Source organism: Pongo abelii, chromosome 4 (assembly GCF_028885655.2).
Source record: "Pongo abelii isolate AG06213 chromosome 4, NHGRI_mPonAbe1-v2.0_pri, whole genome shotgun sequence".
Lineage (NCBI taxonomy): Eukaryota > Metazoa > Chordata > Mammalia > Primates > Hominidae > Pongo > Pongo abelii.
Genome location: NC_071989.2, coordinates 172264698 through 172287139, shown reverse-complemented (window position 1 = coordinate 172287139; position 22442 = coordinate 172264698). Strand labels below are relative to the sequence as shown.

Here is a 22442-nt window from a genome sequence, read left to right as displayed (position 1 = left end):
AGCGTTTGCGCAAGCGCACTTCACTCCGGAGACGTTAGAAAGTGCATTTTGGCGTCACTTAGGTGACGGTGTAGTGAGTTCCGGCTTCAGTGGTTCCAATTCTGTCCCATTGTTCGTTGCATGTGAACTTTTCTGGATTTCAATTCTTTCATCCGGGTCCTGCCGGTGCCGTAAATGGCCATTCAAAGGGAAAAACGAACACGCACGCGAAGACGCCAGCTTGCGTTCCTGCGCATGCGCAGTGACCCGAGCGGAGGGGCCGAGGCGTAGCCCAAGCGTGGGCTTCCGCGCGTGCGCTCGTCTCCGCCTGGTGCGGCTGCGGCCGGGAGGGATTGGACTATGTCGGCCCCGTTTGAGGAGCGGAGTGGGGTGGTACCGTGCGGGACCCCGTGGGGCCAGTGGTACCAGACCTTGGAGGAGGTGTTCATTGAAGTTCAGGTGCCGCCAGGCACGCGCGCCCAGGATATCCAGTGCGGCCTCCAGAGCCGGCATGTGGCGCTGTCGGTGGGCGGCCGCGAGATCCTCAAGGTAGCGGCAGCTCGGGGCTTGTGTTCAGTTTCCTCTTCCCAGCCGCCCCCAGCCCCGTTTCCCTGAACGACTATTGGGTGTCCCGACGGCTCCTGTGGCTGGCAGAAAGAGAAAGAGGATAACATTGACCAGGTTTGGGTCTGGTCAGAGCCCCCGCCTCCTCAGGGCAGGTGCTGAGTTGTGGAAATTTGAGGAGCCCATTTTCCTGTTTAGTTTTCAAACTAAGTCAGACTGCTGCTTCTGCTTCTCTGAGGGGCTTCAGCTGGGAACAGATTAACTAGGTTGCTAAAGGAACAAATATTTCTTCCGTGCACTGAAGACAGGCAGGAAGACAACAGATAACGTACCTGCAGTGGAGAGGTTAAGCTCCTGTACGGAGGCGTAATTCATAAATAGATAATATAGGAAAGGACAACAAAGAAAATAGGGATAGAATAACGGGCAGAGAATTTAGAGATGATGTCAGGTGATTAGTTTTCTCATCTAAAAGCTTGAAAATCCTGCATGTTTGTGGAGTGGTCAAACAGGTGGTGAAGAGGTGTGTGCATAAAATAAGTAGTACCCCTTTTATTTCTTTTCACCAATACTCCTTGGATATGGACCCCCTTTTTCTTTGTTAAGTGTATAGTTAAATTAACAGGTTGAAATTAGATTTTGTTCTCAGTTTAGATGCCCAAGATGTTTGATGCCAGTGTAATATGGTGAAGGGAGACTACTTGTTTCCTAGTTTTGTAAACTTGGGCGAGAGATTGTTCAGTGTCTCTGTACCTTCCTTATCCACAAGATAAGGTTTATAGTACCCTTCTCATAGGATTGTTTTGAGCATAACATGGTATTCATGTGTATGAAGAGCTTGGAGTATTCACTGGTATGTAATAAGTTCATACTATATGTTAGCTATTATATTAGCTATCATATATATTACAGTATATGGAGGTGCTTTGAGTGCCTCAAGATTCGTGTGAAAGACATTAATTTATGTCAGCTTGGATCGCAGTTACTTTTCTGAATTGTACAATCCATAGTTTCCTCAACAATGGTTTTAGATTACGATTTAAATTTACTTAAGTAAATCCAGTAACTTTCGGAATTTAGCAGTAACTGCTGAATTTGGGATTTCTGATGTACATATAGGCCAGTGGGATTTTTTTTTTCCACTAATTTGGACATATTTTAAAATGTGGGCTTTTCCTAGTGACATTTAATTTCACTTTCTATAACTTAAATTTGGCAACAAATTAAAATGGATTTGAGCTTAGGCATTCTCTTTTTAAAAAAAAAAAAAAAAATTATTGAGACAGGGTCCCTGTCTCCCATGCTGGAGTGCAGGGGTGAGATTGTAGCTCACAGCAGCCTCGAACCCATGGGGTCAAGCAATCCACATTGGCCTCCAAAGTCCTGGGATTACAGGTCTGAGCCACTGGGCCTGGTGCAGTCTCTTTTAAATTTATATTTTGTTTATTTTTTTAAAAAACATGAGTTTGTGAACAGTCACAACTAATCTATCAAATCTGGAATACATACTTTAAAGTTTTTTTAATGCCAATTGCCCAACAAAAAGATTAAAACGTTTTTAAAAGTTTACTTTAAAAACAACATTTTGCCGGGTGCGGTAGCTCATGCCTGTAATCCTGGCACTTTGGAAGGCCCAGGCGGGCGGATCACAAGGTCAGGAGTTCGAGACCAGCCTGGCTAACACGGGGAAACCCCATCTCTACTAAAAATACAAAAATTAGCCGGGCGTGGTGGCTGGCGGGCGCCTGTAGTCCTAGCTACTCGGGAGGTTGAGGCAGGAGAATCGCTTGAACCCTGGAGGTGGAGGTTGCAGTGAGCCAGATCATGCCACTGCACTCAGCCTGGGCGACAGAGCGAAACTCTGTCTCAAAAAAAAAAGACAACATTTTTTAGTTTTAGCAGGAGATCCCTTCTTGTGGTTAAATTGATAGAATTAAAGCATTTCAGATATTAATTTCACATTTGGCCAGTGGTCAGTATTACTGTATCTTCTAAAAATTAAGGAGCCTTGATCTTTCTTTAGAGAGCTCTGTGTTCTTTGCCATAGTAAATATCCCTTGCAGTGTAAACTAGTTTCCATTTTACCTGCTGGGAGAAAATTTAGGGTTGTGCACCTATAAATGTCATGGTGAAGTGGTGGTATAAGATGTGGATTAGGTAGGAAAGTAGGTAAATCTTAATCGTGAAAACTTTATAAAACTTAAATTCTGTATTTTTAGCACCTTATATGTTTATTTTTCAGGGCAAACTCTTTGATTCTACAATAGCTGATGAGGGAACATGGACTTTGGGTAAGGGTAATTACTATAATTCATCAAATTAAAATTAATTTTGTCTTGATATCTTTTCCCCTTTTGTATTAGGTCTTTTTTGTCTTTGCAGCTTTGAAAGATAAAGCAATAGAAATGTGTTGAAAACCGTTGTATGTCAAAGTTACCTAGTGGGAGGAGAAAAGATTAGTTAGTTGTTTTTGGAAATATAAAATTTAATGAAGAACTTCTTGAAACCACCCCAGCCAACATGGCAAAACCCTGTTTCTACTAAAAATACAAAAGTTAGCCAGGCATGGTGGCGCATGCCTGTATTCCCAGCTGGTTGGGAGGCTGAGGCAGGAGAATCACTTGAACCCGGGGTGGAGGAGGTTGCAGTAAGCTGAGATCGCGCCGCTGCACTCCGGCCTGGGTGAGAGTGATACTGTCTCAAAAAAAAAAAAAAAAAAACCAACTTGATGAAGAACTCTAATTTATTTGTGTGTGTGTGTGTGTGTTTTAGAGGATAGAAAAATGGTTCGTATTGTTCTTACAAAGACAAAGAGAGATGCAGCAAATTGTTGGACTTCTCTACTAGAATCTGAATATGCAGCGGATCCTTGGGTGCAAGACCAAATGCAGAGAAAGCTTACATTAGAGAGATTCCAAAAAGAAGTAAGTCAGATGAAGTGTATGAGTATGTGTAATTAAATATATAAAAATCATCAAATAAATATTATTTGAAATTAAAACTCAAATGTCATTATGAAAAGTTACAAACATTTTCTAGAAGAATTTTTAAAGTGAATTGTTAGAAAAATGGCCTTTCTTGTGTGGATTTGATTTTTTGAAAGATTTTCTTGAGAGGAATTTATTTGTATTGCTGTGATTTGTGAGTTTAAGCTTACTTTTATGTACATCAGTAATGCAAGAATAAACTCTTACTATAGTTGAATCAATATAGACTTACCTAGTGTAAAAAGTGAAAGGCCCCTTCACCACCATTCTCCCCATTCCATGCATCTATCTCATTTTCATCTCATATGTTGGCTATTGCTTGTTTTGTTTTGTTTTTTAGCATAAATGGAGGATCACACTGTGTGTATTGTTCTTCTTGTTGCTTTTTTATTTAATAATATGCTGTGGGTCTCTTTGCCTACTAATACATAGGTATAAAACTCATTCTTTTTAACTGCTTCAGAGGATTCTGTAGTTTGGATGTGTCATCATTATTTAGCTGTTTGCCTTTGATATGATTTAGATTTCTTCATTTTTCTCTATTTTAAACAAAGCTGTGCTTTCATCTCTGTGAAACTACTCAGGTGTTCTAAGATATCTTTAAGATAAATATCTAGGAGAGGAATTACTAGATTGCAGCACTTGATAATGTATGTCTTTATGATAATGATTTCCAGATGTATATCTCTAGCCTAGAATTTTTTTCTGAATTTAGGACCTGCATACCTGGTTGCCTATTCAACATCTCCACCTGGCTATCTAACGTATATTAAGCTCAACATGTCCAAGTTGAACATCCTAACATCCTTCCATATTTGTTTTTACATGTAGCCTTCTCATCTCAGTTGATAAAAACTAGTAGTTCTGGTCAAAAAAAAATTGGGACTCATCTTTGATTCTTATATCTTTCTCATACCCTATCCAATGTATTAGGAAATCTTACTGATGCTACCTTCCAAATATATTTAGAATTTGGCCACTTCTCACCACCAACTCTACCACCATTCTGATCTGGACCACCTCTAATGTCTTGCCTGGATTACTCTAATAACGTTCTAATTGGTCTTCTCACTTTTACTCTTGCCATAGTCTTCTCAAAATAGCAGTTAGAGCAGTTCTTTTTTTTTTTTTTTTTTTTCTTCTGAGACGGAGTCTCACTGTTGCCCAGCTGGAGTGCCGTGGTGCGATCTCTGCTCACTGCAAGCTCCACCTCCCAGGTCCAGTCTCCTGCCTCAGCCTCCCCAGTAGCTGGGACTGTAGGCTCCCGTCACCACGCACGGCTAATTTTTTTGTATTTTTAGTAGAGGTGGGGTTTCACCGTGTTGGCCAGGATGGTCTCCATCTCTTGACCTTGTGATCCGCCCGCCTCGGCCTCCCAAAGTGCTGGGATTACAGGCGTGAACCACCACGCTCGGCCAGTTAGAGCAGTTCTTTTAAAATCCAAGTCACATCATGCCACTTCTCAGAACTCTGCAAGTCATTTCTCTATCTCTTAAAGGGCCCTATCTGATCAGTTATTCCATTATCTCCCTGATTTCCTCCTCCCTTACCGCTATCCCTCTTAGTGATTCTGCTTTTGCCATACTGGCCTGTTTGCTGTTCCTTAAAGAACATGTCAGCCCATCCTTTTGCTATCCTTCTGACTGCAATGCTCTTCTCCCACAGTTTGGCTAACTTTTATGTTTTCATATCATTGCTTAATGAAGCATACTTTGATCATCCCATTTACATATAATTTTATTTCCCTTATCCTGTGTTTTTTTTTTTCTTCTGTGTCACTTACCAACTTTTAACACTAGGTCAGGGATTGGCAAACTACAGCCCTTGGGCCAAATTTGGCCCACTACCTGTTTATAGCTTTTCTAGAATACATATATGCTCATTTGTTTGTATATTGTCTTTCAGACAGTTGAGTATTTGTGACAGAGACTATGTGGACTGCAAAGCCTAACATATTTACTACCTAGTTCTTTAAAAAGTCTGCCAGCCCCTGTACTGGTTGATTTATGGTTTGTCTCCTCCTGCTAGAATGTTAAGTTCCACTAGAGCAAGGATTTTTGTTTTTTTTCGCTCTGAAATTCTACATACCTCTAATGGTCTCCCAAACAGTAGGAGCTCAACAAATGTTTGTTGGATAAATGAAGTAGCCCACCAAAAAAGACTAAGGCCTGACATAGTACTTCACAGGATTGTTGTGAGGGTTAAATATCTTATATATGTATAGGTCTTAGAAATTTGTGTGGCATATGGAAAGCTCTCAAAAAATGCTACCTATAGGCTGGGCTCCATGGCTCATGCCTGTAATCCCAGCACTTTGGGAGGCTGAGGCAGGCGGATCACCTGAGGTTGGGAGTTCAGGACGAGCCTGACCAACATGGAGAAACCCCGTGTCTACTAAAAATACAAAATTAGCCGGGCGTAGTAGTGCATGCCTGTAATCCCAGCTACTCGGGAGGCTGAGGCAGGAGAATCGCTTGAACCTGGGAGGCAGAGATTATGGTGAGCTGAGGTCGCACCATTGCACTCCCGCCTGGGCAACAAGAGTGAAACTGCGTCTCAGAAAAAAATAATAATAAATAATAAATAAAAATGCTAGCTATTAAATCTGACTACAGACTTTTATTGAAGTATATGTTTCCCCATACACTTGCCAACATTGTAGTATACATATGATGTCTAAATATTTGTAACTGGGAGAGTTGAAAAATGCCTCATAATTTTAAATATTAATTTGGTGATAACAGTGAAGTCTGTTATATTTTCATGTATTTATTAGTCATTTATATATCCTTTTTTATCAATTGCCAGTTTGTACTTGTATTTTTCCTTTTAAGTTTTATTTCATTATATATATTTTTATATCTTTTAGAATCCTGGTTTTGACTTCAGTGGAGCAGAAATCTCAGGAAACTACACTAAAGGTGGACCAGATTTCTCAAACCTTGAGAAATAACTGCTTTTTTTCCTGCATTCTGTGGATCCTAGCAGATATTGCCAACTTAATCAGATAAACAGATTATGTAATGGAAGAAACATGTGGATGCCTACAGTTAACAGATTGCAAAATGTATTTTAAAATGGTTCTAAAAATTGCATTCAAACATAATTTACATAGGAAATGTACTGTGGGAACTATTCTATGGATATATGGTAAAGTTGTTTTGGACTTGTTTTTGCTCAGCATGAAGTTTTATATGCTGCATTTTACTAATTCCATATTTAACCATATTTTTAATACAAAAGAACATTAGAGTATAGATCATGTGAAATGAAGGGTACCTTTGGGGAAAATTAACTTTTTCTTTTGATAAGTATGATATTCAATAAAGTTTTCTAAATAGGAATTGTATACCCCTTTGTCTAACGATTCATACAAAATTATAGTGCTGAAAACAATTTTAATAAAGGGAAAAGTCCATAAATGTATTTTAAGTAAATTAAGAGTTAATGAAAATTTCTTAATTAGAATATTATTACTTGAGGGATTACTTTATGTCAAGAAGTTTAAAAATAGTTAAAAGCCTAACCATAGAAGTAGATTAACACAAAAGAGAAGTGTGATCATGGTAATTAGGTGAGTCCTTTGTGGCAGAAAGCGAAGTAAGGTCACTAATTGTATATCAGTGGCATCATTTTGATCGTAAGTGATTTAGGCATATAGGTAGGAATTGTCTATAGACATTTTATTCAATATCCTATTTATGTCCTTTTTTTTTGCCCTTTTTAACTCTTGAAAAAATTTTAAATCTCATGCATAGAAAAGTTACAGATAATTTTTTTCTTTCTGAACCATTTGTAATTTAGTTGAAGACATGATTCCTCATTACTGATTACTGTGTGCTTCAAATTATCTTACATGAGTACAATGCAACCATTAGAATCAGGAAATTTACGTTGACACATTACTACCCTCTAATCCTCAGGTCTTCACTTCATTCACATTGAACCGATTGTCCCAATAATGTCCATATAGCAAGAGGATCCAGTCAGAATCATGCCTTTCATTTCGATGTCAGCTGTCTTTAGTTTACTTCATTCTGGAACAAATTCTCATTTGTTTCCTTTTACAACTTAGTACTTTTGACAATTATGGGCTACTTTTGTAGAACATCCCTTATTTTGAGTTGTGTCTGTTACTTCATGATTAGATTGAGGTTATTGATCTTTGGCAGTGCATCCTGTCATGGTTTAATAACTTCAGTTTGTCTCATTTCTGACGGTGTTTCTTACATGACTGATTAAGGTAGTGTCTGCCAGACTTCTCCACTGTAGTTATTTTTACAATTATTTTTTGAGAAGATAGTTGCAAAATACTACCTTGTTTCTCATCAGACTTTAAATTTATTGTATCTCTATATAAACTCATTTTTTTCTATTTTATTCAGCGGGTTAAAAAACCTATTATCAGTACATTGATGCTTAAAATTATTGTACATTTGGCTGGTAGAAGTCCATTCTGGGTGGCCTCTGTGTCCTTCTGACATGTTCCCATCATTATTCAATTTGTTACTCTCTGGCATAAGATAAACCAGGCTTCTCATGCTGTCCTTGACCTAACCCAAGAATCAGCCATTTTTCCGTAGAGCCTGGGTTCTCTTTAGTGGGTAATATTTAAAAGCCAAGATCTGTGCTAGTGTGCAATTGCTGTTGGTGTGTATATATAATGCATGTCTTTACATCTATATTTCTGCATCTATGTATATTGAAAGCCATGAATTCACATATAAATTCTAATCCCATGGGCTTCATTTTCATTTTTTCCTTCTGCGTATTTATAACCCTTTTCAATACCAGTGAGAAACCTGATTCCTATTTGATTATTTGTGGGGTGTGTTTTTTTTTTTTTTTTTTTTTTTTGAGATGGAGTTTTGCTCTTGTTGCCCAGACTGGAGTGCAGTCGCGCAATCTCGCTTACTGCAACCTCCGCCTCCTGGGTTCAAGCGATTCTCCTGCCTCAGCCTCCTGAGTAGCTGGGATTACAGGCATGCGCTGCCACACCTGGCTAATTTTTAATTTTTAGTAGTGACGGGGTTTCTCCATGTCGGTCAGGCTGGTCTCAAACTGCGGACATCAGGTGATCCGCCCGCCTGGGCCTCCCAAATTGCCGGGATTACAGGCGTGAGCGATTTCGCCTGGCCTGATTCTCTATTGTAGGTCATCTCCCCACATGAATGTCTTCCTCACCCTGCTTAGGCTTCGCATCCCATGCTGAGCAGGAATGTCCTCCTCACCCTGCCTGGACCCTAATACCTCACTCCAGGCCATGGCAGTCCATTCACCCTGTGATTCCTATCTTGCTCATTTTAGGAATGAATTGTTGGGGGAAGAGGCTGTTTTAATTTTATTCTCTTTGACATTTAACAAAATTTTTTATTTTGAGTAAAGTAAAATTAACTTTTTTGGTGTATAGTTTGGTGAATTTTAAGTATAGATGTGTGTAAACACCTCCACAGAGTATTGAAGAGTTCAATCACTGTAAAAACTCTTGTGCTCTCTTTGTAGTCACACCCTACTCCCAGCCCCTAAACCTTGGAAACCACTGATCTAATCCCTGTCTCCATATTTTTGTCTTCAAGCATGTTATAAATGGGATCATATATAATTAAGAAAAACGCTTTATTGTAACAACATACATTTCACCCATTTACAGTGTGTAATTCAGTAGCTTTTAGTATATACACAGATAAATGCAACCATTCCAATAATCAATTTTAGAATGTTTTCATCATCTCAGATAGAAACCTTGTATAGTTTAGCTTTTATCCTTCTCCGGTCATCTCCCGCCATCCATACTACCTCTTTTCATTTCATAGATTTCCTTATTCTGGACATTTCATGTACATGGAATCATAATACGTGGTCTTTGGTTACTGGCTTCTTTCACTTAACATGTCTTAAGGGGTTCATCTGTATTCTAGCATGTATCAGCACATTCATTAGTATGTCTGAATAATACTTCATTGTATGGCTGTATCACTTTGTTTATACATTTGTAAGTTGGACATTTTGGGTATTTCCACCCTTTGGCTGTCCTGACTAGAGCTGCTATAAACGTGTACAAGTCTTTATGTGCATATGTGTTTTCATTTCTTACCTAGGAGTAGAATTTTTAGGTTATATGATAACTATGTTAATCATTTGAGGAGCTGTCATTGTTTCCCAAAGCAGCTACATCTTTTTACTTTACCACCAGCAGTGTATGCAGGTTCCAATTTCTCTGCATCCTTGCCAATACTTGTTTACCTGACATTTTGATTTTAGTCATTCTAGTGGATATGAAATGGGATCTCTATCTAGTTTTGGTTTGCTATTCTCTGATGACTGTGTTGAGCATTCTTTCTTGTGCTTATTGGCTATTTGTGTATCTTCCTTAAAGCAGTGTTTATTCAGATTCTTTACCCGTTTTTTTAGTTGTCTTATTGGGTAGTAAGAGTCTTTATATATTCTGGGTATAAGTCCCTTACCCAGGTATATGATTTGTAATTTCTCCTATTCTCCTTTTACTTTGTTGATAGTGTCTTTTGAAGCACAGACTTAATTTTGATGAAGTCTTATCCATCATGCCATTGGTGGATCATGTTTTTGGTGTCATGTCTAGGAACCTTAACCCCAGGTCATGAGGAAGTTTTCTTTTTTCTTTTTTTTTTTTTTTTTTTGACTCAGATTCTCACTCTGTCACCCAGGCTGGAGTGCAGTGGCACAATCTCCACTGCAACTTCTGCCTGCTGGGTTCAAGTGATTCTTGTGCTTCAGCCTCCAAAGTAGCTGGGACTACAGGTGTGCACTACCACTCTCAGCCCATTTTTTTTTTTTTTTTAATATTTTTAGTAGAGATGGGATTTCACCATATAGGCTAGCTGGTCTTGAACTCCTGACCTCAAGGGATCTGCCCGCCTCAGCCTCCAAAGTGCTGGGATTACAGGCATCAGCCACCGTGCCCGGCCTATGGATTTTTTTCTTCTAAAAATTTTATAAATTTACTTCTTAGATCCGTGATCCATTTTAGGTTAATTTTTGTATCAGCTGTGAAATTTAGGTAGGTTTGTTTTTTAGCATATGGATGTTCAGTTGTTTTAAAATCATCTGTTGAAAAACCGTCCATTCCCCATTGAGTTGTCTTTTCACCTTTGTCAGAAATCAATTGCTATTTATGTGAGTCTGGTTTTGGACTTTATTCCATTGATCTATGTGTTTATCCTTTCATAAATACCAGATTGCCTTGATATCATAGCTTTATAGTAAGTCTTAAAACTGGGCAGCATGATTCCTTCAACTTTATTCTTTTTCAAAATTGTTTTGGCTAATTTAGTTTCTTTGCCTTCCATATGAATTTTAGAATTAGCTACTCTGTATCTACAAAAAATCCTACTGGGGTTTTGAATGCAATTTTGTGTCTTCCAATCCATGAACATGAGGTATCTATTTAGGACCTCTTTGATTTCAGTTATCAGCATTTTATGTCATTTTTCAGCATATATTCCACAGTGTTCGTTTTGGGGGAACTATTGTATTATTTTTGAAACATGGGTTTCCAATTGCGCATTGCTAGTATGTACAAATGTGTTTGATTTTTGTTTGTTGACCTTGTATCCTGTGACCTTGCTAAACTTCATTAGTTTTGGGAGTTATTTTGTTGTTAACTCATTACGTTTTCTACATAAACTACGAATAGGAACAGTTTTACTTTATTCTTTTTAGTCTATGGGCCTTTGATTTTTCTTGCTTGATTGCAGTGGCCAGAACAATAACGTGGAGAAAGTGGCCATCTCAGTCTTGTTCTGGATCTTAGGATTTTGAAAGCATTGTTTTTGACCATTATGTATGCAAGCTGTAGGCTTTTCTTAAATTCCCTTTGTCATGTTGAGCAAGTTCCCATCTATTAATTTGTTGTTAGCAGAGTTTCATGAGTGGATGTTGAATTTTCTGTGCTCTTTCTGTATCAGTTTGGTCATTTTTTTTCTTTAGACTGTTAAAATCATGGATTTTATTGATTGATTCCAGAATTTTGAAACAGCTTATATTTCCTCCCAACCCCAAACTTGGTCATGGTACATTATTCAGCTTATGTATCTAGATTTTTATTTTTTGAGGATTTTTATGTCTGTGTTCATTTTGGATATTGTGCAATTGTTTTTGTTTGTTTTTTCCTTGTATAATCTTTATCTTGGTATAGTATCATGTTAATTCTGGTCTTGTAAAATGAATTGCAAAGTGATTATTGTTTCTGGAAGAGATTTGTAGAATTTGTTATATCTTTAAATGTTTTATGAATTTGCTAGTTAAGGTTTTAAACAATGGTTCAATTTTTAAAAATAGATAATTTATTGAGGTTTATTTTAGTTAAGTTTTGGTACTGTATGCCTTTCAAGGAATTGGTTCATTTCATCTAATCCTGTGTGCATAGAGTTGTGCATGGTATTTTCTTTGTGTTGTTCTGAGGATCTATACTGTTATCTTTTCTTTGATTCCTAAGATTGGCAGCTTCTCTTTTTTTGTCAATCTTGCCAGAGGTTTATCAATTTTACTGCTCTTTTCAAAAATTAGTTTTTTGTTTTGATTGTTTTCTATTTGTTTACAATTGCATTTATTTTCTGCCTCTTTTTTTCTTCTTTCTGCTTGCTTTAGGTTTAGTTTGGGCTACTTTTTTTTGTAGACAGGTCTCACTTCATCACCCAGACTGGAGTAGTGTTATGATCATAGCTCACTGCAGCCTCAAACTCGTGGGGTCATGATCCTCCTACCTCAGCCTTCTGAGTGGCTGGGACTATAGTGGTGTGCCACCACACCCAGTTAGATTTTCCTGCTTTCTTAAAGTGGGAGCTTAGAGTATTAATTTGAGAACTTTTTCTTGTTTAGTAAAAAGCAGTCGATTGTTATAAATTGCAGCACCAGCATGGCTGCATTCCAAGCATGGTGATATTTTCATTTGTTTTAAAATATTTTTTAAGACTTCCCTGTAGAATCATGAATTATTTAGAAATGTGTTGTTTAATTTTCAAGTGTTTGGAGATTTTCTTGCTGTTACTGATTTCTAGATTATGGTCAAAAAACATACTTTATATTATTTCATCTTTTAAATTTGTTAAGGTTTAAGACCCATGATGTGGTTTATCTTGGTGAGTGTTCCATGTGTACTTGAAAAGAATGCTTATTCTGCTGTTTTAGGTAGAAGGGTTTTATGTCAATTAAATCTAACTGGTTATTAGTATTATTCCATTTTTCTACATCTTTGCTAATTTTCTATTCTATGGACTACTGAGAGAGGAATGTTTAAGTTTCCAACTGTAAATGAAGATTTGTCCAGTCCTCCTTTTAATGCTACCACTTTTTGCTTCATTTTTTTTTTTTTTTTTTTGAGTCTTACCCTGTCACTCAGGCTGGAGCATAGTGACTCTGTCATGCTTCACTGCAGCCTCAAACTCCTGGGCTCAGACAGTGTTTCCACCTCAGGCTCCTCAGTACCTAGGACTACAGATGTACATCACTATGCCTAACTAATTTTTAATTTTTTGTAGAGATAGGGTCTCCCTATGTTGAGCAGGCTGGTCTTGAACTCTTGGCCTCAAGCAATCCTCCCACCTTGGCTTCCCAAAGTATTGGAAATACAGTAATGAATGAGCCTCTGCACCTGGTCTCTTCATGTATTTTTAAGATCTGATAATAAGTGCTTACACTTTTAGCACTGTCTTGGTGAATTTTATCATTATGTAATGTCCCTAATTATCCTTGGCAATTTTGGTTGTTCCTAACTCTACTTTGATGAATATAAAAATGGCTTTTTTACTTATTTTTTGAGACAAGAGCCTCACTCTGTTGCCCAGGTTGGAGAGCAGTGGTGTGATCTTGTCTCACTGCCTCACAGGTTCAAGCAATTCTCCTGCCTCAGCCTCTGGAGTAACTGGGACTACAGGCATGCGCCACCACACCCAGCTGATATTTGTATTTTTAGTAGAGATGGGGTTTCACCATGTTGGCCATGCTGGTCTCAAACTCCTGGCCTCAAGTGATCCATCCACCTCGGCCTCCCAAAGTGCTGGGATTACAGGTGTGAGCCACTGCGCTTGGCCTTAAAAACTGGCTTATCTTTTAATTCATCTTGACTCATGTTTACTGTTTTTTGGTTTCTGAAAAATAGGTTTAATAAATAATGACATTTTATCAAAGTTATTCTATTAGTATAAAGAAATAAATTGAGTGTTGTTATTATTCTATGATCATGATGACAGCACAGAAGTTAATGTGGCCAGAATATAGTTTTGATTAAAAATTATACAAGCAATTTCACTTGAGTCCGATTAATCTTCTATTTTGAGAGGTAATGTATAGAGTGGTTAAGAGCACAGCCTCTGGAGTCAGAACTGCCTGGCTTTGAATCCTACCTCCAAGTATCAAGTATAGACCAGGGGCAAATCATTAGGTTCTCTGTCTCTCTTTCATTTGCAAATTGGGATAATGTCATTCAGTTGAGAGGATTTTAATGAGATGATTCATAGTACCAGACAGTAAAAATCATCACTGCCAGCCACAAATGTTAAATCGAAAATATATATTTTTAGATAGGATGTCTCATAATTGTAAATATGTACAAGGTTCAGATACCTTTTTAAAAAATACTATGAAAAATTATTAAATAAGTCTAAGGCAAGTCAATTATAAAAGGAGGCTTCTTTTATGAACAACTTTTCTTTCATCAGTAACTCCTTGCAGTGTCTACTTTACAGGATGTTAGTTTGAACATGAACAGTTCAAAATCATATTAATTGCTTCAATTCCAGTAATAATTACAATTGATCCAAGCAGGCTAACATAACACATGGTGGTTACCTGGCATTAGCAACCACACTGCTGAAGTGCTGTTTAATTAGGTAAGAAGGCTGGCACAAAACTTCAAGTGGGCTGAAACTAAGAGTAAATATGTATTAAGGATAGCATCCATAGCAGTGATGAATCTAAGTGATAAAAGGGATTAATAATGCATAAACACCAACTTTTAATGCACGTTAAACAATTATTTGTCATCATTCTATGTCTACAGGCATGGTGGCTTATGCCTGTAATCTCAGCACTTTGGGAGAACGAGGTGGGCAGATCACTTGAGCCCAAGAGTCTGAGATCAGCCTGGGCAACACAGTGACAACACTGTCTTTACAAAAAAAAAATTAGCTGGGTGTGGTGGCATGTGCCTATAATCCTAGCTATTTCGGAAGCTAAGGTGGGAGGATTGCTTGAGCCTGGGCTGCCAAGGCTGCAATGAGCCGAGATCGCGCCACTGCACTCCAGCCTGGGTGATAAGAGTGACCCTGTCTCAGAAAAAACAAAAAGTAAAGTGTCAGCTAATAGTCATACTATTAATAGGGATTTTATTGTTTCTGGTACTATGCATCTAACTTTAGTACTAAATTTAAATATACTGAGTAGAGATAGCTTTTTATAATGTTATGTTACCACATTGCTAAAAGAGTTAATTAAGTCAGAGGAGGAAAAAACCACCCAGCAAAGGATTGAATTTCATTAACTTTATTGAAAGGTATATCCCTTAGTACTAAAACATAATGGTAGTTGGTTAGTTTACCTCTGCCAACTCAAAATTAACAATGATGTATTCAAAATATTGAAATTTATCAGCCTTTTGGGAAAACTAAAAAGTTACCCATAAAACATGGTTTACAAAAGTTAAGAATAAGATATACTGTGGTTCTTTGGTTTTTCATTGTGTATTGATCCGTAACGTGATGTCAAATTGGTTACAGCCATCATGGATAGACTCAGGCTATACATTGCACTGAGTAACTGTTTACAACACTTTAACACTGTACTTCTTACATTCACTAACTGACATGGAGGATCCTAAACACTACCTCAGCAGCTTCATTCAGTTATGAAGGCGTCTACTTGCTTTTCTTAAGATTTTTGTTTTGGCACAGTAAGGGCATCAGTGGAAAATTGCCATCACTTCTAACTTAAAAACAGTCTTTAGTAAAAAAACTTCTGGAGTGTTGAATCTAGCCTGAACTTACCTTAGTGTGGGAAAGCAAGTTTTCGAAGTGATAATTTATTTTGAGTTACTAATACAATAGAAACTAGTTTTCTTGATGGGATTCAGTTTGAGGCAGTAGGTTCTGTATAAAAATTTTTATCGTAGATACAAATGTCACCTGTTTTCTAGAAAAAAATATTAAAAGATAACTTAATGAATATGCCAAACTTTATAGGTCTGTATTTTTCTTTATATAAAATGCCCTCAAATTTAAATGTAATTCCCATATAGCAATAAAGTCCACATCTCTAGATTACCTATTACTTGCATTATGGGGTGTGTTTATACTGCCTAGAATGTTAACCCTTATTGTGCCTTAAAAGTACATTTGTGAAATGTTGCTTTTGACGTAAACCTCATAACTTAAAATTTAGTATTTAAGTAGGAGTAGGATTAGAATAATGAGTGATTGAAGCTGTGGGAAGACTGATAGTTGATAGTATTAGTGTGACTCCTCCAATAGCATTTTTAATACCACCTAAATATATTGATCCAATATCTAAAGTTAGATCAATGAAAGAAATGAAGATTCACAGTTTACCTTCTCAGGCTTGTCATTAGCATTTCACATTTAGGCTTTTAGCTTTGATTTGAATGCTTCACAGATGAATTCAAATCTAAACATAATTCCACTACAGCATAATATTAGGCAGTTTTCCCAAGTCTGAGACCATCATGCTTATCTCATGATGTTTTGAGGCTTCATAGTTTAAATCCATTGTAACATTATGGAATCCATAGAACAAGGTTGTAGAGAAAGGCTTCAGAGAAGTTTTTTGGTGCTGTAATAATCCTATTTAAATAAAGAAAACAAACAAAATCCAACTTAATAGAAGCCAGTCTGCCTAAATACTAAGAAAATTGAAATGTTCATATCTAATATTCATAATCATATGTAGATGTATTAAATGTTAACATTTAGTTTTGAGTAGAATAAATCATCACTGAGTTAGGAAATTTAGATGGCAAGAATGTATATCACATACGCAGAAAGCAAGTTTACATTTTTTATGCATATAACTACTTTTCAGTAGTCCAGCTGCTATAGCAATGATAGGTTACTATAGTGTTGACACACTCTGGCAGTTTCCAGATACCCAATGTAGAGACCATCTATCATATCCTACTTTTTTTCTTTTTTTTTTTGTGGTGGAGTCTTGCTCTGTCGCCCAGGCTGGAATGCAGTGGCACGATCTCGGCTCACTGCAAACTCCGCCTCCCAGGTTCCCGCCATTCTCCTGCCTCAGCCTCCCAAGTAGCTGGGACTACAGGCGCCCGCCACCGCGCCTGGCTAACTTTTTTTGTGTTTTTTAGTAGAGATGGGGTTTCATCGTGTTAGCCAGGATGGTCTCGGTCTCCTGACCTCGTGATCTGCCCGCCTTGGCCTCCCAAAGTGCTGGAATTACAGGCGTGAGCCACTGCGCCCGGCCTACTTTTTTTCTTTTAAGTACAATATCCAAGTTCATATTGATTTTGCTTATAAGCTAACAGTTTCAAATTAGTTCATACTTGGTTCGGACTTCTGGTGCTGTTGTCCTGCTCAGCTTACATAATTTTAAATGAGTCAGATACATACAGCAAGATCATGTGCAATTAAAAAAAAGCATGATTTTAGTGCTACAAGGAGGATGCTGTTCTCTAAGCTGAAAATTTAATGAAATGGCTAACATATGTGTCAGAGGTTGGATAATTCCTTACTCCTAAGATGTTGTACCTTGTATATAGTAAAGGCCTTCAAATATTAGCTGACTAGATCAGTGATGTCATCTCCCCCTTTACTATTCCAACTCCATTTTGTTTATTTTGAAGATAATTACTCTTCTTTAGTTGAAAATTATGGCATTGGAAAATGTTCTCTATCTGGAGAATAATAAAGGACCAAATTTACCAGTTAAGGGACCATTTCAGGAATTGTTGGAAGGTGAGTTATTCTGTAGTAGCTATGCTTCAATTGCCGTGCAGTACGCCCAGAAACAATCCATTTCAACTTCTGAACATTTGGTTTGGAACACTTATTTGATGAATATTCAGTTAAACACTTGGATACAAGCTCTTGCCAGAAGGTCAAATCTCTGCCATTTATCTGTACATAAATTTTAAAAAAGTTATTACTCAAAGTAAGTCCCACCTTATTTAACTACATTAATAAATGCAATCCTATGAACATGTGTCTTTGTTCATTAAAAACATTTGAGGATAGCTACTTAAGTTTCAAAGAAACATATGACATCTCATTTTACTTCAGGAGATAGAAGGGGTTTAGTTTCTTTTACAGCTGTTAATAGGATTTAGGCTATGTCCTCGACATACCTTGGAAAGTTTCTGAAGACATTCTATTCCTTCTGTTAACTCTACACACTTCTGTGCTTGGATCTCTAATGCAATGATAGACAATGCCAACACAGAAGGCTAAAAGAGATAAATTTAAAGTAAATGCCAAATATAAAAACATCATATAAATAGGTGTAATCTTTATAAAATATTTACCTTTGCTTTAGAAAATATGATCCTGCAATGACATGCCTTAAGTTGAGCTTCTAGTCTTTCAAAATTAATGTTATTTCTCCTTTAAAAAGAAAAAAACAAAATGGTATTACTTTTATTAGGTAATACTACATCTAGTCAAAAGATGTTTTTAGAAAAACATTGAAGTCAATTTTTAAAGTAAAGCTTATGCACATTTATCATAGCAAGTGAACTATTGAAAGGAATTCCCCTTCCATCAGAGATACTAACTTCTAAAGGCACCATATGGGAGTTTTAGATGATTTGGGCCAAAAAATTAAAATGAATAGTACTATGCCACAAATATCAAGATTTTCTTTTAGTTTTAATAAATATTTCAACATGTACTGAAGGTCCTTTTTTTCCATAAATTTGTGTTAGATGCTTTCCTGCTAGGTTCTATAAAGTCAAAATGTACTTTAATCCCAAGAATTAGCTTTAATGAAGCTATTGACAATGGAACATTTTCTCACTTATGATGGACATTAAAGTTCAAGGAGCCACAGATGTCATTTTACTTATTTTTATTAGAATTCTATGAGGATACTGATTTTATGCAATATCCATACAATACCATTCTGATTTCTGATTTCCAAATCTCTCTTGTTCAAAACAAAGGTCACTTACCTTTCAAGCGGCAAGTTCTCTTGAAGGAGTGAATAATACAGCTGCAGAAATTGAAAGGCAGTAGTAGCTTTGACTTTCCAACACACCTTCTCCAATACAATCTTTTCCATTCTCATCAAGTCTGAAACCGTAAACCTATATTGACTTATTCGGATCAAGTCAGTTGCCAATGGGACATTCCTTTCCTCTTCTATTGATTTTACAGCCAAATAGAAGCAGCTCAGTCCAACACACCCAAGGTGCTTGGGCTGTACCTAAAAAATCAAAAACAAAACCAGTAAGCCCATGACTCTACCTTATTTCAATTAAACCATAAAGGATAATCTAGAACTCAGACCCAACATTTTGAAAATATATATTTGAGGTTTATTTCTCAGCTGTGAAGGACTTAACACAATCCACTCATACCTAAACTATAGCCTGTCAACACTGTGGACCCCACTTAGAACCAGTTTTTGAGTAACTGGACTGAGTTTCAGTATAATGTTTGGCTCAGCATAGAAAAATTGTGTTTTTATTAATCACTGTAGAACTATAAGTAAACATTGTTCTAGTTTGATCAAATAAGTTAACTAGTCAAAGATATATGAGGACTGAAATACTTTATGGCTTATTTACAAAATAAGCCATTTCTTTCCAGGATGTTGTATTTTTTCCAGGCTCTTGTCTTTGTGGGAACACATATAAAACAGTTTTAAAATACTATGGCATATACTGTTTACTCTGCCTGTAAGAGTTCTATCCACTAGTAATCTTTATCGTTTAATTTTCTGAATGTCTGCTGTATGAGGCACGGTCAAAACTTTGTCCAGTTGTTTACTTCCAGCTCACATGAAAGTAAGCTTTTACCAGTATTAATATCTCTGTGCTCTCTCTTCTTGTAACCTCTTCAGCAGTACACTTATGCCTCTTTAAAGGCATAATGTAGTTATTTTTCTTATTATGACTTGTACATAAGAGCAACCATCTTATTCTCACATAAGACTGAATTATACCTGAGGGACAGCTGTATATTATTCATTTGTGCAACATTTACAGATTCAAAGGTAATGACTACACGTGAAATGTCTAAAGAGCTTAATTAGTCTGTTGAAGCAAATTTCTTGAATCTTCAATAAATATTGAAGTCCTTTTTTATGATGCACTGTGTTAGATACCGAGGACTAAAATATGAGTTTCCTTCCAGTTGTCACATCTTCTTATTTTCCTCCAGTGACCATGGGTGTACAGGAAAGGCAGATGCATTTGTAACAGTTAAGCTCTGAAAGTGACATAGTCTTGTTTATCTAGTATAGGAAAATAGTTGCTCCTCCTTCAGACACACTCTTCTCCCTACTGCATTGTACACTGAAGCTGGAAATGCCAAGCATAAGCAAGTCTTGACTAGGTCTAAGGCTAAAACATTTACAATTTTATATATGGGTAGTGATTAACAAATATATCTTAATTCTTAGCCACAATGTAGCCTCTAATAAATTTCTGCCACTAATAAATTTGTTTATATCTAAAAATAGTAAATAAATGGACAAATCCAACCTATCAAGAAGGGTTTTTTAAAACAGCCAATTTTCTTACTAGGAAACTGCAATTAGTTACTTGATATTAGACTATTTTTCATTTCAGAATTTAATACCTGATGTACTACTCTTAATTATGATAAAAAATATTAATGCTGTAGTTGACAAAATTAATGTTTTGGCAACGTGCTGAAAAAAAAAAGGTCAAGTTTATGAATACCAGCCAAAAGGTAACAATTCCATCTCCAAAACACACTGAGCAAAATTACCTTCAAACATACCTTCATTTTAGACAGGAATCTGTCCAGTAAATTCACAGCTAGAGAAAACGTCTCTGTGTCGAAGCCAAAGAACTGAGTTAGACTAAGAAGATCTTTCACTTCAAAGTCCCTTAGTCTTGCAGTCATTCTGAGGCCATTATCGTGTGCAGACTCAATTAGTCTCAAACCACAGACCTTTGGCTGACATCTAGACTCCTGTTCCAACAGGGCATTCAGCTGGTGTAGCAGTTTCTGGGAGTCAGTTGTTGTCAGTACCTCTATCATCTATATATAGAAAAAAAGACCAGAAGGGAGTGTAAGAGTAGTTCTTCCTGCTTTCCTTGGCCATCTTTGCACTGGGCCAAGAAATGATTTATAAGCCTCCCATCCCCCAATGCGGCTAGTGCATCTAAGTCATTGCAAAGTGCCATCTGTTATTTATTTCCCTTCTACAAGTTGGTCACATCCTAAATTGAGTTCCTAGAGGGAAGGAACCATGCTTTTCTTTTTTTTTTTTGAGGCGGAGTCTCACTCTGTTGCCAGGCTGGAGTGCGGTGGCACGATCTTGGCTCACTGCAACCTCCGACTCCCTGGTTCAAGCGATTCTCCTGCCTCAGCCTCCCGAGTAGCTGGGATTACAGGCATGCGCCACCACGCCCAGCTAATTTTTGTATTTTTAGTAGAGACGGGGTTTCACCATGTTGGGCCAGGATGGTCTCGATCTCCTGGCCTTGTGATCTGCCCGCCTGGGCCTTCCAAAGTGCTGGGATTACAGGCGTGAGCCACCGCGCCCGGCCGGAACCATGCTTTTTAGAAAAATAAAATGCAAATCTTCAAGAAATCCTTGTTCAAGTTATTCATTGTCAATAGATAACCACGAATAAACACCGTAAGACAGGATACCGAAAGTGAAAAGCAGATGGTAGTTAAGTATTCTGCCACATATTAACGAAATGAACTGTTCAAGTTACTTAATTGTACTTAGTTCCTCATTTATAAAGTAGGGATAAGGTTTATGACCTACCTCACAGATTGGTGTGGGCTAAAATGAAATCACGTAAAGAGCTTAGCACATACAGTAGACGCTTAAAAAACACTGAATAATAATGAGCTTGAGCTTCTTTCTAGATTTATAAAATGAGGGTAACAATATCTGTCGCTGAATGTGAAGACTGAACAAGATGATTCACCACTTAAAGAGTATAGCACAGGGCTTGGCACACAATACTCAATATTAGTTAACTTTTATTGTTGTTAGGAAACTTAAAAGGTGACATTAGGAGCACGTATTGGGGCGGGGGTGGGGGTGGGTTGTTGCTAACCTAGTCTGAAAGATGAACCTGGGAATTCCATTGATTTAAGTGTGCATAACACAACCATGTCCCGGGCACAAGCTAAGCCCTGGATACATGGAAGGTCCCTCCCACATCAACCTAAAGACAGGAAGGCAGGAGGTCTTCAGAGCTGGTCATGTGAGGAACCTCTAACTGCAGGGGTTCCATTCTTCCTCCCCAGGCTAGTCCCTGGGACTCGGCCGGCAGACACTAAGGCACCTCAGGAGGCCGGATCCGGCTCCGCCCCTCCAGCCTCGGACTAGCCTGGGCTTGTGCTCACAGCAGCGGTAGAGTTTAGTGGGGAAAAGGGCGCGGGCCAGACCTACTCCTCGCCCTGCGCCCCCAACCCCGCTCCCCACCTGCACCTGGCGGTCAACTCCCGCGCAGTCCCACTCACCTTGACAGCGACTGCAGCTCCTCAGCGGTAACCACCCTCCCCGGGCCTGCTCACCTCACCCCACGATATCAGATCCGAGAGGCCTATGAGGAGAGGGGACTCGTAGGCAAGAGGAGAGAGGCCCGGGGAGGGGGATTGTCCTGGGTGGAGGTCTCGGCAGCGCCGCCGAGACGACTCGGCCCTGATCAGGGTCAGCTCGGAGCCGAAGAGACCGCGCCTGCCCTGCCGAGGAATA

The 22442-nt window shown here is 37.9% G+C and overlaps 2 protein-coding genes across 3 annotated transcripts; one reads left to right on the top strand and one right to left on the bottom strand.

Moving 5' to 3' along the window:
• Positions 1-8: 8 nt before the first annotated feature.
• Positions 9-15499, top strand: NUDCD2 (NudC domain containing 2). The gene is made up of 4 exons (XM_002816161.6): positions 9-528; positions 2786-2834; positions 3316-3467; positions 6400-15499. Exons 1-4 carry the CDS (start codon positions 340-342, stop codon positions 6481-6483), a joined length of 474 nt encoding a protein of 157 aa, XP_002816207.1. The 5' UTR covers positions 9-339; the 3' UTR covers positions 6484-15499.
• Positions 15032-22442, bottom strand: CCNG1 (cyclin G1). Of its 2 annotated transcripts, none has more exons than XM_054555115.1 (8): positions 22208-22442; positions 20498-20761; positions 18700-18953; positions 18055-18133; positions 17878-17976; positions 17526-17650; positions 17456-17476; positions 15032-16360 (listed from the first exon to the last, which is right to left on the bottom strand). In XM_054555115.1, the coding sequence occupies exons 2-8, from the start codon at positions 20759-20761 to the stop codon at positions 16294-16296; spliced, it is 909 nt and encodes a 302-aa protein (XP_054411090.1). In that variant the 5' UTR covers positions 22208-22442; the 3' UTR covers positions 15032-16293.

Bases quoted from the DNA above. Each gene is read 5' to 3' on its own strand.
- NUDCD2 (XM_002816161.6), top strand. From the start codon at position 340: ATGTCGGCCCCGTTTGAGGAGCGGAGTGGGGTGGTACCGTGCGGGACC. The intron at 529-2,785 runs GTAGCGGCAGCT...TTTATTTTTCAG, and splicing joins GCGGCCGCGAGATCCTCAAG to GGCAAACTCTTTGATTCTAC. The intron at 2,835-3,315 runs GTAAGGGTAATT...TGTGTGTTTTAG, and splicing joins TGAGGGAACATGGACTTTGG to AGGATAGAAAAATGGTTCGT.
- CCNG1 (XM_054555115.1), bottom strand. From the start codon at position 20,761: ATGATAGAGGTACTGACAACAACTGACTCCCAGAAACTGCTACACCAG. The intron at 18,954-20,497 runs GTATGTTTGAAG...TTGATTTTTTAG, and splicing joins GATTCCTGTCTAAAATGAAG to GTACAGCCCAAGCACCTTGG. The intron at 16,361-17,455 runs GTAAATTTGGTC...TTATTTAAATAG, and splicing joins CTGAAATGGTCCCTTAACTG to GATTATTACAGCACCAAAAA.